A 13741-nucleotide genomic window follows, 5' to 3' on the forward strand; every position below is an offset into this window, starting at 1 on the left:
TTCAGTGCTGACTCGGGCAGCTGTTCTAGTGGTGTAGGCTCCCCACAGAAACGTAACAACTAAGATCCCTGCTGGAGCTTCATTCAGGGCTGCTCCTAGAGGGCTGCGTCTTCTCAACCCCATACACAGAACAGAGTGCTCCCGAGCCCATCTCACCCTCTGCAACATTCAGGGCCTGGCTCTGCTCTCAGCGAACTCCCCATCTGGAGGGAGGGTGCTGGAACCTACATGGCCACACACCACAGCGCTTGCTAAAAAATAAAGACAACCACGAACCAGATGTGGTCCAAGGACCAGCTGCATTAGATTCATCTGGAATGCTTTTTAAACATTCATATTCCTTTTCCTATAGCTTGACCTACTGATTCAGCATTTCTGTGCATGGAGCCCAGAACTATGCATTTTAATAAGCTCTTCCAATGATTTTTCAGGCATACTAAAGTTTGTGTGATACCAAGTCCTAGAGGGTACGGGCGGATGTCCAGTGGTCCAGCGGGCTTGTGGGAGTGAAGGCAACAAGGGGGGATGTGCAAGGAACGCATCCCGAGGTGGCCGTCAGCTGAGCTAAGGGTTTCAGACACCCACGAGGGCTCAATCCCCAGCCGGGATGAGGAAAGGATCCTTCTGGAAGATTCTTCCCCAGGTTCTGTTGCCCCTTACTAAACAATCCCATGAAGCTGGTGTCAACCCACAGCGGCCAGCTGAGGGATGTCCAGACTGATTTGAGAGGGAAGGCAGTGAGGAGAGCGGCTATTGGCCGTGGTCTTTATGAGCCCACCCGCTGGCCTGTGTGCTCATCTCTCAGGGCTGAGCTGGGCCGGAGGCTGCTGGGGGGGCTTCCGGACACAGCTCAAGTGTCTCCTACCTGTACACAGCTCGCTTGTCAGCCTCTAGCTGGGCCTGGGGGTCAATGGGGGCACTGGGCACAGGCGTGCTGGCAGCAGCCGAGGGGGCGGAGATGTGGACAGCCTGGGTCTTAGAGGGAGCCTGAGCAGTTGCTGTCATCTGCGGAGAGAAGAAGAAAGAGGAGGTGGCAGGTTAGTATGACCAGGATAGTGGGTTCCTGGCCGGAACTGGGAAGCCTACCTCGGCCTGTGGCGTGTGTGTGAACGGGAGAATGTGTGCCAGAGAACTGTGAACGTATAACAAGCATCCATTTGTTTATGTGCTCCAGTGAGAAGAAAGCATTCTTCATATGAGAACATTCTAGAGAATAATTTAGGGCCATACAAAACCAGGTGGGGTACCTGCCCTCTTCAAAGAAGAGATGATTCTTAATGTAAATGAAGGTGGTGACCTCTGCCCAGAAGCAGAAAAAACTAAAATGATGAGCCCTTTAAATTGTGCTTATGGGTCATTTGGGCTGTTCTGGGCAGTAATAAGTTGATTTGATGACTTCGAAGAGTAGGGGAAAAAAAACCCCAGCTGAATCAGGTCTCATTTGGGCAGAGGTTTATCCCATCTCACTCAAGCCAGAAGTAACTGAATGGTTTTGATAATGGAATGGGTCCCCAAATTTGGTTTACCTGAGTGGTAGGAGGTAAACAGGTTTTAGTGGCCATTGGATAGATTTCTTTTCTTAGCCATAACGAGTGCTTTGGGTAATTTTTGTCCTAAGTGATGTTTTTGAAGGTATCCCTATGTCCCCGATTTTGTGCCAGTCAGAGCAACTCATTTTAATGTTATATATCGGACTCTCTGAATAAAATTTTATTTAAAGAAATGATTAGATGGCTTAAATTTTTGGATGACCAGCATTACAGAATTTAATGCTTTTAAATATATTTTCTTTAGTCAAATGGATCCCTAAAATGTCACGAATGGTGACACGCCTCAACTCTTCTCCTCCACCAGCCTGGCCGCAGCACCAGTGGTGCCTGGGCTTGATATACTTGACTACCTCCTACACACTAAAACCTTGTTTACACCTTCATCCACAGCATGCAACTGAGGCAGGTAGATGCCTACTTAGCCTTTGTTGAAAAAATGAATGAGAGAATGAATGAATGAATATACTTTGAAAGAATCAGATGTTTTACAGTTGGCATGTTCACCATATGACCTAGGTCCCTGCTTCCTGGAAGGAAAAGCATGGTCCTTCCATCAATACAAGCACATTATTGCTAATGCTGATACCCCCAAGACATTTATTTTTGCTGTGTCATTTACTCCATTTAGAGTTTTGCTCGGATGCCATGTCTTCAGTGTGAAATAGAGCCCCTCTGTCCCTTGCCGTCCTCTTACTCTGCTTTTTTTCATAGGCCTTTCTATGATCAGATACTACACATCCACTTGCGTAGCTATTTTCTCTCCCACTCCCAACTAAAATGTCAGCTCAAACAGGGCTTGATTAGCAGTTGTATTCGTATGGCCCAGAATAGTCTGGCACTAGTAGATGCTCAATAAATAAATGTCAGATGGTGGATGAAATCTTTCATTTCATATCTTTTTCATTTCATTTCATATCATATCTGCCTTACTACACTGAATCCCCATCATCTTTTGTTAGGAAGAAATATCCTTGTCACTGTTGACTGGACTGGGGGAACACTCCCAAACTCAGAGCATCATGGTGCCTTCAAGCTAGAAGATGATTGTTTGATTCCTACTGTTGCCTGTTTTAGCCTTTGACCTTGGGCAAGTCCCTTAACTTTCCTTAACTCCTGCTTTCTCATCAGTAAGCAAATGGATTCTTGCTTGGTTCTAAATTGGTCCTAAAACTCATTTTAGGCCCCATGGGTATTAAAGAGGTGCTGTAAGGAGGAAAGTAGAAACAAATGTTCCAATTTTCAAAACAAAGAAAGTGGAATCAGAAAAACTAAATACTGCTAATCTTCACGTTGATCTGGGCCAGTTTCTTTCATCCACTAATGCAAGTGGTCATCTTTTTTTTTTTTCAAATATTTCTCGAGTCGTTGGCAATACACTGGACACAGTGTGAAGTAGGCAGTGAGGTTATGGATGAATGCCTGCTCTCAGGTTGCTCAGTTTCTGGATTTCACAGGTTGCCACGCTGGCAGGTGAGGAAAACATGTAGACACGGATGGTGTAAGTGACCTCAGCAAGGTACCTCCCATGACACCCTTGTGGAAGACACGGAGAGCCACGACCAGTGGACAACCGCATGGATTAGGACTCTATAACGTAAAGGTGGCATTTAAATGACCCAGGTCAGCGTGAGGAAGGCTTCTAGGACAGTGCCACATGCTTTCTCCTTAGCCTTCTTCTTCTGCAGTATTTTTATCAGTGATTTAGAGGAGGAAGGGAAGCTGAAGAAATGCTTGGCAAATTTATAGGCGACATGAGACCAAGATCCAAAAGATCTTTACAGATTTTGGCCACAGGCTAAGTCTAATAAGATTAATTCTCATGTAATAAGTCAGAATTTAACACTTCTAACACTTGGGCCAAAAAAAAAAAAAAAGAATCAATAATATAAGAGCAGAACAGGAGAGCCGTGGTTTAACAGCAGTGTTTTAGTTGACAGAAAGCTCAATACGTCCAAAGTGTAATGTGTCTGTCAAAAAAAAAAAAAAAAAAAAAAAGACAAGCAGCCTCACCTAATGCTATCTGAGGATGCACTAACAGAGGCACGACTCTCACAAAGCCTCTAGTCCCACTCTTCTCTGCTGAAACAGGTGTAGGAGAGTACGTTCAGAGAACTGATCAGGCTGGTGAAGGGATTATGCATTATGTCCTAGGAGGGGTATGTGAATCTGGAACATGTAAGAAAGATTCGAGGGATGGGGGAGATAAGACACAAGAGCCCCTCTGACTAGGTGAACAGGGACTGGATTATATTGGTTCTGCTCTGCAGGCCTCAAAGGGTCAAACTACAAGCAATGCATTCAATCTATACAACGTTGGAGACAGATTTGGGCTCAACCTAAATAATAAGTTTCCAAGCCTCTGAGTGTTTTGAGGCTGGAACGGGCTCCATCTGGGAGGCGGCGAGTTTCCAGTACAGCAGGGACTGAGCAGAGACTGATGGGCTGGGTCCCTGTGCAGGGGATGGAGGCTCTAGCTGGGCGGCATCTGAAGTCCCAGCAGTGACAGGCTCAGACACCAGCGGGGTCCTCTAACAGTCACCACCTGCTGTGCGGTTGACAAGAGCCTGCAACTAGAGGCTGTAGAGTATGTAGGAGTGCTTTGGAAACTCTGGGATGCTCCCAAGATGGAGGGGTGGTTGTTGTCATTAAACACACGGTTTCCAGAATGTGCTTCATTTCTCAAGCAAGGCACGGCTATGGCTGCAGACATAGACCTCTTGTTTAGGGGTGAGACGTAGGGGAGGCTGGTATGCTCTGCCTTGGCCAGTAAGGCTGAATTTCCTCGTGTCCTTGAAGGAATCCACAAGGGACTTCCATGAAGATGGGCTTCTAGGAGAGAGAGGGATGAGGGGAGGTGCTCTTTCTCCTCTGACTTCCCTTTTCTAGCAGGACTGCTGGGTGACAGAGGAAAGCACAGAATAAGAATAAATCAAAAGCAGTCAATTGCCAGCATCCCAAGAGGCCCCAGCTGAAAGGCTGTTCCTGGAGCTCAGGGAAGGTGGGCGGGGGGTGGCAGGAGAGACCAGATCTGGTCTGAGCAGGAAAATGATTCAAATTTATTTAGCTCCTGGGGGCCAACTCAGCACACTCTGCATTTCCTCCAGGTTTGGAGAAGGAGTGTTTACCTCCAAATAGATTCCCCTTTCCTAGCCAGGGACTTCCATTTCCCCAAGTACTGAAGCTCTGAGGGAGAGGGCCCCCAGCAGCTGCCTCAGGGGCTGGGGGAGGAGGGCCACCTGTGGGGGTTCTGGGAGGAGGTTTCTGGGCAGCACCCCCAGAGCAGGAGCAGGGGAGAGGATCAGGGGCAAGGCATGGTCCTAAGTGACACAACGTGCTACAGCTCCCTTGTTCTGGCCTGCGAAAGCCAACTTTTAAATCTTCAGGACTTGGGCAGCCCAGGTGACTCAGCGGTTTGGCGCTGCCCCCAGCCCAGGGCCTGATCCTGGAGACCTGGGATCGAGTCCCACGTTGGGCTCCCTGCAAGGAGCCTGCTTCTTCCTCTGCCTATGTCTCTGCCTCTCTGTCTCTCATGAATAAATAAATAAAATCTTAAAAAAAAAAATTTCAGGACTTTTGCAAGCTGATTGATCTCCCACAGGTGGCTTGAAAGTGGCCTGGTTGAGCATTTACACCAGGGGGATTGGCAAACGCCGCAAATCAGGGCCTCTTCCGAAGCGCCAAGCAGAGAACTGGTTGTCAGACATTTACCAGCACACCTAAATGTCAGGCATTCTTTCCAAGCAACTTTGTCCTTTTCTCCTCGGTCTGGCAGGTACAAAAACTAACTGTACACACTCCATGAGGCCACTTGGCATGTTCACAGCTGGTCCCAGAACCGGCCACTCCAGGCTCTGAACCTTCCTCTGAGGCCTCAGGGGAAGCTGGGGACAGGGTGTGCGGACGGCACTGCACAGACATGAGGACTGTCGCCTTACAACAAGGAGAACTGAGGCACAGGGAGGAGAGGCAAAGCTCAACAATGTCTCGAGAGTTTCCTGGAAGATCAGAAAAGGCTCAGAGAGTGGAAGGAGCAGGGAATCTGAGGCCCTGGGTCCGATGCTCCTTACCTATGAGCTGCGTGTCTGGGGGCAAGTTTCCTGATCTCTTGGACTCTTGGTTTTCTTATCTATATAAAAGCCAGGGTGAATGTCTACTGCAGAGGCTGCAGGGAGTAATCAAGAGAACAGGGTGCTGACTGCTGGATGGGGAAGGGTGGCAGCACTCCCTGGAAGGAGACGGGGTGCTGTGAGAGCCGACACAGGGTTCTAGGGTTCCCACCTCCTCTTACTTTCAGGTCTTTTTTTGGGGCAAAGGTCCTAGGGCCTCCCCCCAACCCCATACCCCTTCCTCCCACGGAAGCTATAACCACCGGACTTCTCGCCATCATTCAGCTGGAACCAGCCCTGCTGGGAGCTTGGAGCTTGAGGGCCCTGCCCAGATTCTTGGTTTGAAACACGCTGGGATGAAAGTTCATGATCCCCACCCCCATCCTAAAGCGGAGTGGGAAGAGATGACGTTTGTAAGCCGTGTGTATAGGAAGGCAAAATCTGCCCGCAAATCTGCCAGCCTCTCTGACAGTCTGGTCTGACCGCGGAAAGGGGTAGGAGATGCTCCACAGTGTGATCTGAGAACTCACCTCACCTACCCACCCCCGCTGCCCTCACTGACCTTGGAATGCCCACCCACGCTTCCGTGTCTGCCAAGCACCACCCTCCCCCAACTGTAGGAGGAGAGTGGCACGCGATGTTCTCATGAGCTAGTAAAATACCTCGATGGTCTCAGGAGCTAGAAAAATACCTCCACAGGCCTCCAGGTTCAACAGTAAAGCCAGGCACTAAGTTAGCGCCGTCCCGTTTTACATGAGAAAATCGAAGCCCACAGAGGTGAAGAGACAGCTGGAGACCGCAGACAGTTTGTGTAAGGGTTGGGGTGAGAACCAAGGGCTTTTTTTTCTTTGAGGAGGCGAATGGGAAGGCCCCCCATGCCCACCCGCACCAAGTGACAAAGAGGGCAGAGAGGAAGGGAGCCAGATTCAGGTGGAAGGGTCACTTCTTGGCCATGCTGGGGTGACTTGGGGGGTGTCCACGCAGTTTCTTGTTTGCACTGCGGCCCAGCTTCCCCCATCCCCCGAGAGGCCTCCCACACACAAGTCATTCCTCAAACACGGCTCATGGGTCATGTGAGGAACAGTCCTGTGTGGGGGCGGGGGGGGGGGCAAGTAGGGAGGTGTGGGTAATTGAAGGTGGCCCGGTGCTGCCGGGTTCACTCCCCTCGGAGGCTGTGCAGGAGCCTGAGACCCAGAGCCTGACCACGCGGGGCTCCAGGCTTCCATCTCCACCTGCTGTCAGCCTCCGCCCAGGGCTCCTCTCTTGCTCCTGGGAGGTGGGAGCAGGTGGCTGGGGGATGAAGGATGGCAACAGAGTCCCTCTAGCACCCCACAGAGGTGCTTGGCAGGAGACTCTGGCCTCAGGTAGAACTGAATCCCACCTTTGCCACTCACTACGGGCCAGCCCTGGATCTGGAACTTTACCTTTCAGGGTCTCAGTTTCCCGATCTGTGAGATGGCGGCGATGCTTCCTGCCTCCCCAGCTCGTGAGGATTGCTGCTTCCTTCTGCGGATGCTGGCCAAGCAGCGGCAGCAGTCAGGCCCGTCTGCTCTGCGCTCCCTCGGCCCTGAGCATGCTCTTCAGCCGCATGTTCTTACTTGTCTCTCTCAATGACTAGCCTGTAGGCCCCTGGTGGGCAGGGGCTCGGTCTCTCCTGTTCACTACTGTAGCCTCCGTGTATCTATTGAAGGCAGGGTTGACTGGTGTGGAGGAGGTAGGCTTCCCATCCAAAAGATACCTTTTTGGCTGCAGGTTTACCCTCTTGACAGTGGATGCCTCAGGCCCAACAGAGAAGTCACAGTTCCTGACGGCATATGGTTTGGGAGTGGCAGGCATCCAGCCCAGGGCTGGAGATAATGGGACAGAGCATGATGTACTGGCATGAGCATTCACTCTGGACGTGACTCTGCCTGTGTGACTCGGGTGAGTTACTCAACCTTTCTGATCCAGGGCCCTCACCTATAGAACAGGGGCAACAATACCTACGGTGCAGGGTTGTTGGAATTAAATAAGATAATGCGTGCAAAGCAGCTGGTACGTAAGAGACAGCGTATGGTAGTTATCATCAATATGAGCCGCCGTCTGCAGCCCACACTCAGACTTGGTCTCTTTTGCTTCTGTTCCATGGGCTGCCTAAGGGGTCCCTCCCTGTGGAGGGAACCCACTGTCTTGTAAGCACCCAGGGGAGTGGGGCAGGCCTGGGCTCAGGCACAGGGAGAGGGGACCATGGTGTTCTGGGCAAGTGACTCAGTTTCTCCATCAGGTACAAATGGAGCCAACAATCTCTTTTCCGGGGATTACAGTGAAGCCATTACGTGAGAGTGAATTGCACACGGTGAATGCTCAGTAAACTTTGGTTTCTAAGCATTTTTATTATTCTTTTGTTGCTACTCTTCCCTCTGAATCCAAACTCCACTCCCTGTCCAGACCCTGCTCCAGAGGCGCCGGCACCCGCACTTCCCATGTCACACCCTCCGTCCCCACACGTGGCCTTGTTCTTTGTGACTCCTCTACCTAAGAACCTCTCAAAGAGTCCTTTCTTTCAATCTTGGACAACCCAGGTCTGTACCTTCTCAGCGTGACTCAGCAACGACAATCCTCCAAAGAGGACACCCCCTCTTCTGAGCCTCCCACCTGACCCGGGCAAGGTGGGAGCCGCCCATTCCCAGTGCCTGCCCTACCGGTGGTGTTCAGGGGAGCAGCAATGGGGGAGGCGGGGAGACCCGCACAGGCCTGGTCCACTAGGGGCCGCTGAGGCTCCAGCAGGGCTGGGCTGGGCTTGCCTGGGAGCTGGCACTGTCTGCAGTGCCAGGGCAAGCTGGCAGGGCGGGATCTGGTTCCCTCACTACCAGGAGAGAATCCAAGGACCTGGGAGGAGGTCAGGGCTCGAAGCTATTTGGTAAACATCAGGTTTGGCCTCAACAGGTGGGAGGCAGCAGGGGGCAAGGCCAAAAAATGAGGTTTTTGTGGGGAGGGCACAGCTCCCAGAGTGCTCCAGGCCCGGGCCTGCTCCCTGACCCTGGTCTCGCTCCGGTGCAGCGCCTTCCCCTTACGTTGTACCCTGCTCAGACCCTACCGTGTACGGTTGCCTGAACATGCCCGATGATTTACATCCTCATGCCTTTGCTCCCATAGCTGCCTCAGCAGGAGATGTCCACGTTTCCCCTGCCCTGCCTCCCTCCGAGCATGTGTAAACCTACCCCTCTTTCCAGACTCAGCTGGGCACCACGTCTCCCAAGAAGCCTTTCCCAGTGCTCCCTACCCCCGGACCTAGGTAGCCTGGACCCCAGCCTCATCTGTGTGTGCCTCTAACCTTAATGCCTCTCACACTTTGGGACCTTTAATTGTCTGTCTCCTGAGCGGACTGGTTTCCCAGCCCCTATTACCATGCCTGGCTCCCGGGAGGCTCCCGGTGTGGTTGTTGGATGACTGAATGACCGACCAAGCGAGCGGATGAGAGAGAGCTGTGTTGAAAGGTCCAGGGATCCAAAAAAGGGAGGGGCCGACAAGGAAGGGCTCCTCTAAATGACCCCCAGACCCCCCCCAGTCAGCACAGGGAGGGGAAGAACCGGCAGCAGATTTAGCTGGAAGCAGGCAGCCCAATTTAGCTCGAAGGGGCTCCTGGCACAGCAGGCCGAGGTCACCTACATTCTGATCCCGGGGCCAACTGGATAGAAGCAACCACAGAAAAATGACCTCGTGGTGTAAAACGAGCGGTCTTAGTTAATTAATTAGCTTTAAAAGGGTTTGTAGGCACTGGTTCTCACAATGAGGCTTGTAAAATGTTCACTGCTCCTGTCTGCACTTCTGGGGTGTTACTGACGTTCGGCTAACGGGCACGAGGCTGCGGGCTTAAATCTGAGTCTCGCTCCCCAGCTTTGGGCACTCTGGGCAACCGTCTGCCCTCCATCCTTTCTGTCCATCTCTGGAGAACCGCTCGCTTTTATAACTGTCCCAAGCCAGTGATTTCCAGTAGGCCCGTTAGTGGATATATCAGAGTCTCCGTGTGTGCCTGTGTGTACGCGCGTGTGTGCAAGGGGGTGTATTTACAGCTAGAAACATATTTGATATGCCTATCCTATTCCTAATAAAAAGCAGAGTAAATCAAATTCAGGGCAAACTTGACTACTAAAGATGTACAGAAGAGGCTGAGTAGAAAGTCAGTGTCATGGTCGTGGAGGAAAAGAGGCCGGGAGTGAGCACGCTGTGTTTCACGCTCACACTTACAACAATCCCGTGGGGCGGGGAGGGCACGCGTTATTCCCATTTCACTGACGCAGACACTAAGCCCCCAAGTGGACTCTAAGCTCGGCGAGGGCAGGAGCTACTCATTCTGTGTCTCTAGTACTGAGCACAGGGTTGGCGAGATCACAGGGAGCCTCGGGATTGATCGAATGGGTGCGTGGCTGGGAGAAGTGTACTGAGGTGACCGGCCTAGGATTCCTGAATTTCTGCCGTGTGGAGTCATTGCTCTCGCCTGGACCACAGATTCCAAGGCCACCAAGCACCCCTCGCTCGCCCATCCCCCGCCCTCTGGGCCATGTAGACACCCGAGCTCCTAGAAGATCACACAGGCAAGGAAGGCAAAGCAAGTTCAAGTGCTCCTCAGGCTCGCTGCGGACTTTGATCACCTGTTCCCTGATTTATTTTAAGCTTTGTGTACTTGGGCCATTAACTATTTTTGTAGCTGTTTGGGGCCCGTGCGCTGTTTGGAGGCAACCGGATAGGCAATAAAATCTCTGGGTTTTTGGTAAATTGCAGAATTCAGGTATAAGCTCATCGAACAAATAACCTAGACAAGGCCACTAGAGTATCTCTTCCCCAGCTTAAAAGTCAGGTTGCTAGTCCACCATCTCCTAAATGGGGGCGTGAGGGCCCCCGATCAGACTCATGGGTTGCATAATGAGGAAATGCAGGTCTTAAGTGAGCTGGAGTTCAGGGATATGTCCAGTTGAAAGACATGGGTGGCCCAAGCAGGCCGGGGACAGAGGTCACTGTGCACAAAGAGAAGAAAGGCCCGGCCAAAAAATAAGAAAGAAAGAGAAGAGTCCATTTTGATGAGTCAAAGCCAGGCAAGGCAGGTCACCCATACGGGTCCCTGGGGTGTTGCCCCCAGGGGCAGAGGGAGCCGTCAATCAGGCCACAGAAAAGGCTGAGGGGGACTTTCAAAGCTGCTGAATTAACTCTATGGCTGCAAAGCGAAAGGCAGGGGGCTCCAGCCTTTAAAGAGATGAGAGGAATGTAAAGTGTGAAAACATCTGAACTCACTCTGCCCGTCACAGCTGCATGGCCTGGCTGGGGGCCATTCACAGCCAGGGGGCCCCAGCCACCCCCTCTGCCTCCAGCTAATGAAACCAGCATGGGGATCCTAATGACTGATCAAAGCCCATCCAGCTTCCTCAGGATGTCTGCTCCCCTGGCCCTGCCCAGAGTGGGAATGGTGCTCTGATAGGGTGGGAAAGAAGGTACTGGGGGGTGGGGTCGGGGTGGGGGGTGGTCAAGAGAGGCGGGTCCAGCCTGGTCTGGCACAGCCTTAGCCTTCCTCTTGTAGGAGAGGTGAGACTACAACACTTTGACCCCAGATCTCCAGTTTTCTGGGTCCTGAGCACCAGTCTCCTTACTCTAGGGGCTCAGGAGGATGGAGGGGGGACAGAGGGACACAGCTTTTGCCAAAGGGTCCCAAGCAAATGCTTGACTTCCTTCTCAAGTGAGCTTCCCATACTGGTCCTGAACCAAGAGTTCTGACTTTGCCTGCCTTGCGGCCCTCTGGTCATGAATGAGGTTGCATCTTGGGTGAGTGACCAAAACGCACCCATCATCAAGTCAGCCACTTTCCGTGCCAATTTGCTCCTAAAGTGGTAACTGGGTGCCCATACTCACAGGGGAGCTGCGCCTGGTGGGACCGACTAGGGCCTGCCAGGATGTCTGCTTTCTGGTCAAATGCTCACGCAGCCCAACACGCCGGGGACATGCAGACAGAGGAATACTAAACATTGAATACATACACAAATAGACCAGATAAAATATTTGTCTTGCCTATAAGCCAAGGGCAAAGATATTTGTGGAACGGGAGGTATGTGTCTGTGTTTGAGGAGGAGTGGGGGGAGGTTGCTGATAGCAGGAGCTGGCGTGTGTGGGTAATAAGGTGAGGGAGCGGAAGCTCCTGCTTTCACTACTAGATCCCACTTCTTTCCTGAAATTGCCGGTGGAACTGCAGAGGGGAGAACTTGGCGTGGTCGTGACGTTGCGTCTGGAGTGTTACAGGAAGTGGAAGAACTTGAATGCCCTTCAGAGGTGAAGATGGAATACACGAAGGAAGGGTGTCCACTCAGAAGGAGTGAGGGGGTGGCTGTGTCACCTCAAAAATTCTGGGAGGGGAGAGTCGCAGAGAACAGAGCTTTTAGAGTTCCATTAAGATGGGGGGCGAAGAGGTGGGGCAGTGGGAGGAGGGGGCCGGGAAAGTCCAGGTGACAGATGGCCAGGCTGCTGCCAGGATGCAGAAGAGGGAAAGGAGTGATACAGGAATTAACCGCATATAGTGAACGGGGTGTGGGGGGGAGACCACACACCTAGCTCATATCCAGGTCTCCCTGGAGACGATGTTTTCATTAAACAGTCATTGTAGAAATCCAGAGTCCCCAGGGACCTGGCCCCACCTCTCGGGCAGAAAGTGAGGATGGGGGACCCAGCTGGCCTGCACCGGAATCGAGGAACTGCGGCTAGACAGTAGAGGGCGCTGTGACTCCAACAGAAGTTAGCCAGAAGCCACCAGAAGGAGGAAGCAGGCCACAGGAAGGGTTCCAGTGGGTTGTTGGGTTTGCACTTTCTAAGTTTACGGTCTGCCTTTAGTGCACAATGAACGCAGAGCGACATCCTTACAAGTAATCACGGGTTTCCGCAGGATGGACTGAAACAGAACTGCGTGGCCAGGGGCTGCGTGGCCATCATACCACTTGGCTAGTGCCCAGACAGCGTGGGGCCAGAACCATTAATGCTCCTCTCCTGAAACGGGAAGAAAAAAAAGCCTCCCTCATTTTTAATAACTTTATTCCCCAAACTTCAAAAATGAAATTGCCAAGTTAAGAACTTGCCTTGGAAAAAAAAAATTTCTAATTTATTATAAAGAAGGTCCGGGGCTTGGGAATTTTTTTTTAATGCAGATTCCTAATTTTCCAAAGTGAGATTCTCCTGTGCATTTGAATAGATTATGCTCGGTATTGCTAGCCCTTAGCACAACGGGAACATTATTAAAACGATTGCACGGGTCTCAGAGGAAGGGCTCTGCTTCTCGCTTCCTTTTTCATTTTGGGGACTTCGAATCAGAGACTGTCCATTTTTGCCTGTGGAAGAAACTGGGTTTTCCGAGGAGGTGATATAGAGATGTGCTCAGCTGTCCAGGCCTTGAGGAAACAAGACCTAAAGGAATAGGAGGAAGTGGGGGATCCTTTCCAGAGGGCCCTGTATAAGAAGCGACTCCCCTGGGTGCTGACCCATGTTCCTATTAGGCCTGGCTTTCCTGAGGACACTGAGTGTTAGAGAGCAGCTGGTTCTCTAGGATAATGAGCATTATGAGGGCAATGGAGCAGGGCTTCCCCTGAGAAGCTCAGCCTCTTGAAAGCATAAAGGGAAGAAGGCAGGAGGACGCAAGCAAGTTCCCCAGAAGATGCACACAGAAGACATTCCTACGTGGGAGCCAGTCCACCTCAAAGTCTAGCTCTCTCTGGAGAGAACGGCCTTTCCCTATGAGTCAGAGGTCTTTGTTCTGGAGATCTCCCTCACCTCCTCCATCCTGCTCATTCCATCTCTGCCCTAACCCCCCATCCTGATCAGTTTCTTCGGGACCCGGGTGGGCCCAGGGAAGGTCCATGGCAATCTAGCCATAGCCTCCTGACCTAGCCAAGGCCACAAGAACCCCAGACTTTGGCTTGGTCACTTTACCCTGGGCACTGACTTCCTGCCAGACCCTCGGGTTACAAATAGATGTGTGGTTTCCGCGGGGCAAAGTACTCCTTGGTGTTTTAAGTGTACTTTCCCTGGTGAAGCATGGTGGCTCCTCGGAGAGGAGGGCCTTGGGACAGTCCCTGC

At 51.8% G+C, this 13741-nt stretch overlaps 1 protein-coding gene across 14 annotated transcripts in view; it reads right to left on the reverse strand.

Annotated features, from left to right (window-relative positions):
• The window catches only part of PKNOX2 (PBX/knotted 1 homeobox 2), a 310043-nt gene that overhangs the window by 61151 nt on the left and 235151 nt on the right, over positions 1-13741 (reverse strand). For 11 of the 14 annotated variants that reach the window (XM_038535746.1, XM_038535750.1, XM_038535757.1 and 8 more), the window contains one exon: positions 866-1005. The exons of 2 other annotated variants lie outside the window; for them this stretch is intronic. In XM_038535746.1, the coding sequence (XP_038391674.1) occupies positions 866-1005 (140 nt within the window). Of the gene's footprint in view, positions 1-865; positions 1006-7080; positions 7428-13741 lie in introns of those variants that run through there. One more of the 14 variants, XM_038535754.1, reaches the window with a different exon arrangement.

The sequence above is a fragment of the Canis lupus genome, chromosome 5 (genome assembly GCF_011100685.1).
Source record: "Canis lupus familiaris isolate Mischka breed German Shepherd chromosome 5, alternate assembly UU_Cfam_GSD_1.0, whole genome shotgun sequence".
Taxonomy (NCBI): Eukaryota; Metazoa; Chordata; class Mammalia; order Carnivora; family Canidae; genus Canis; species Canis lupus.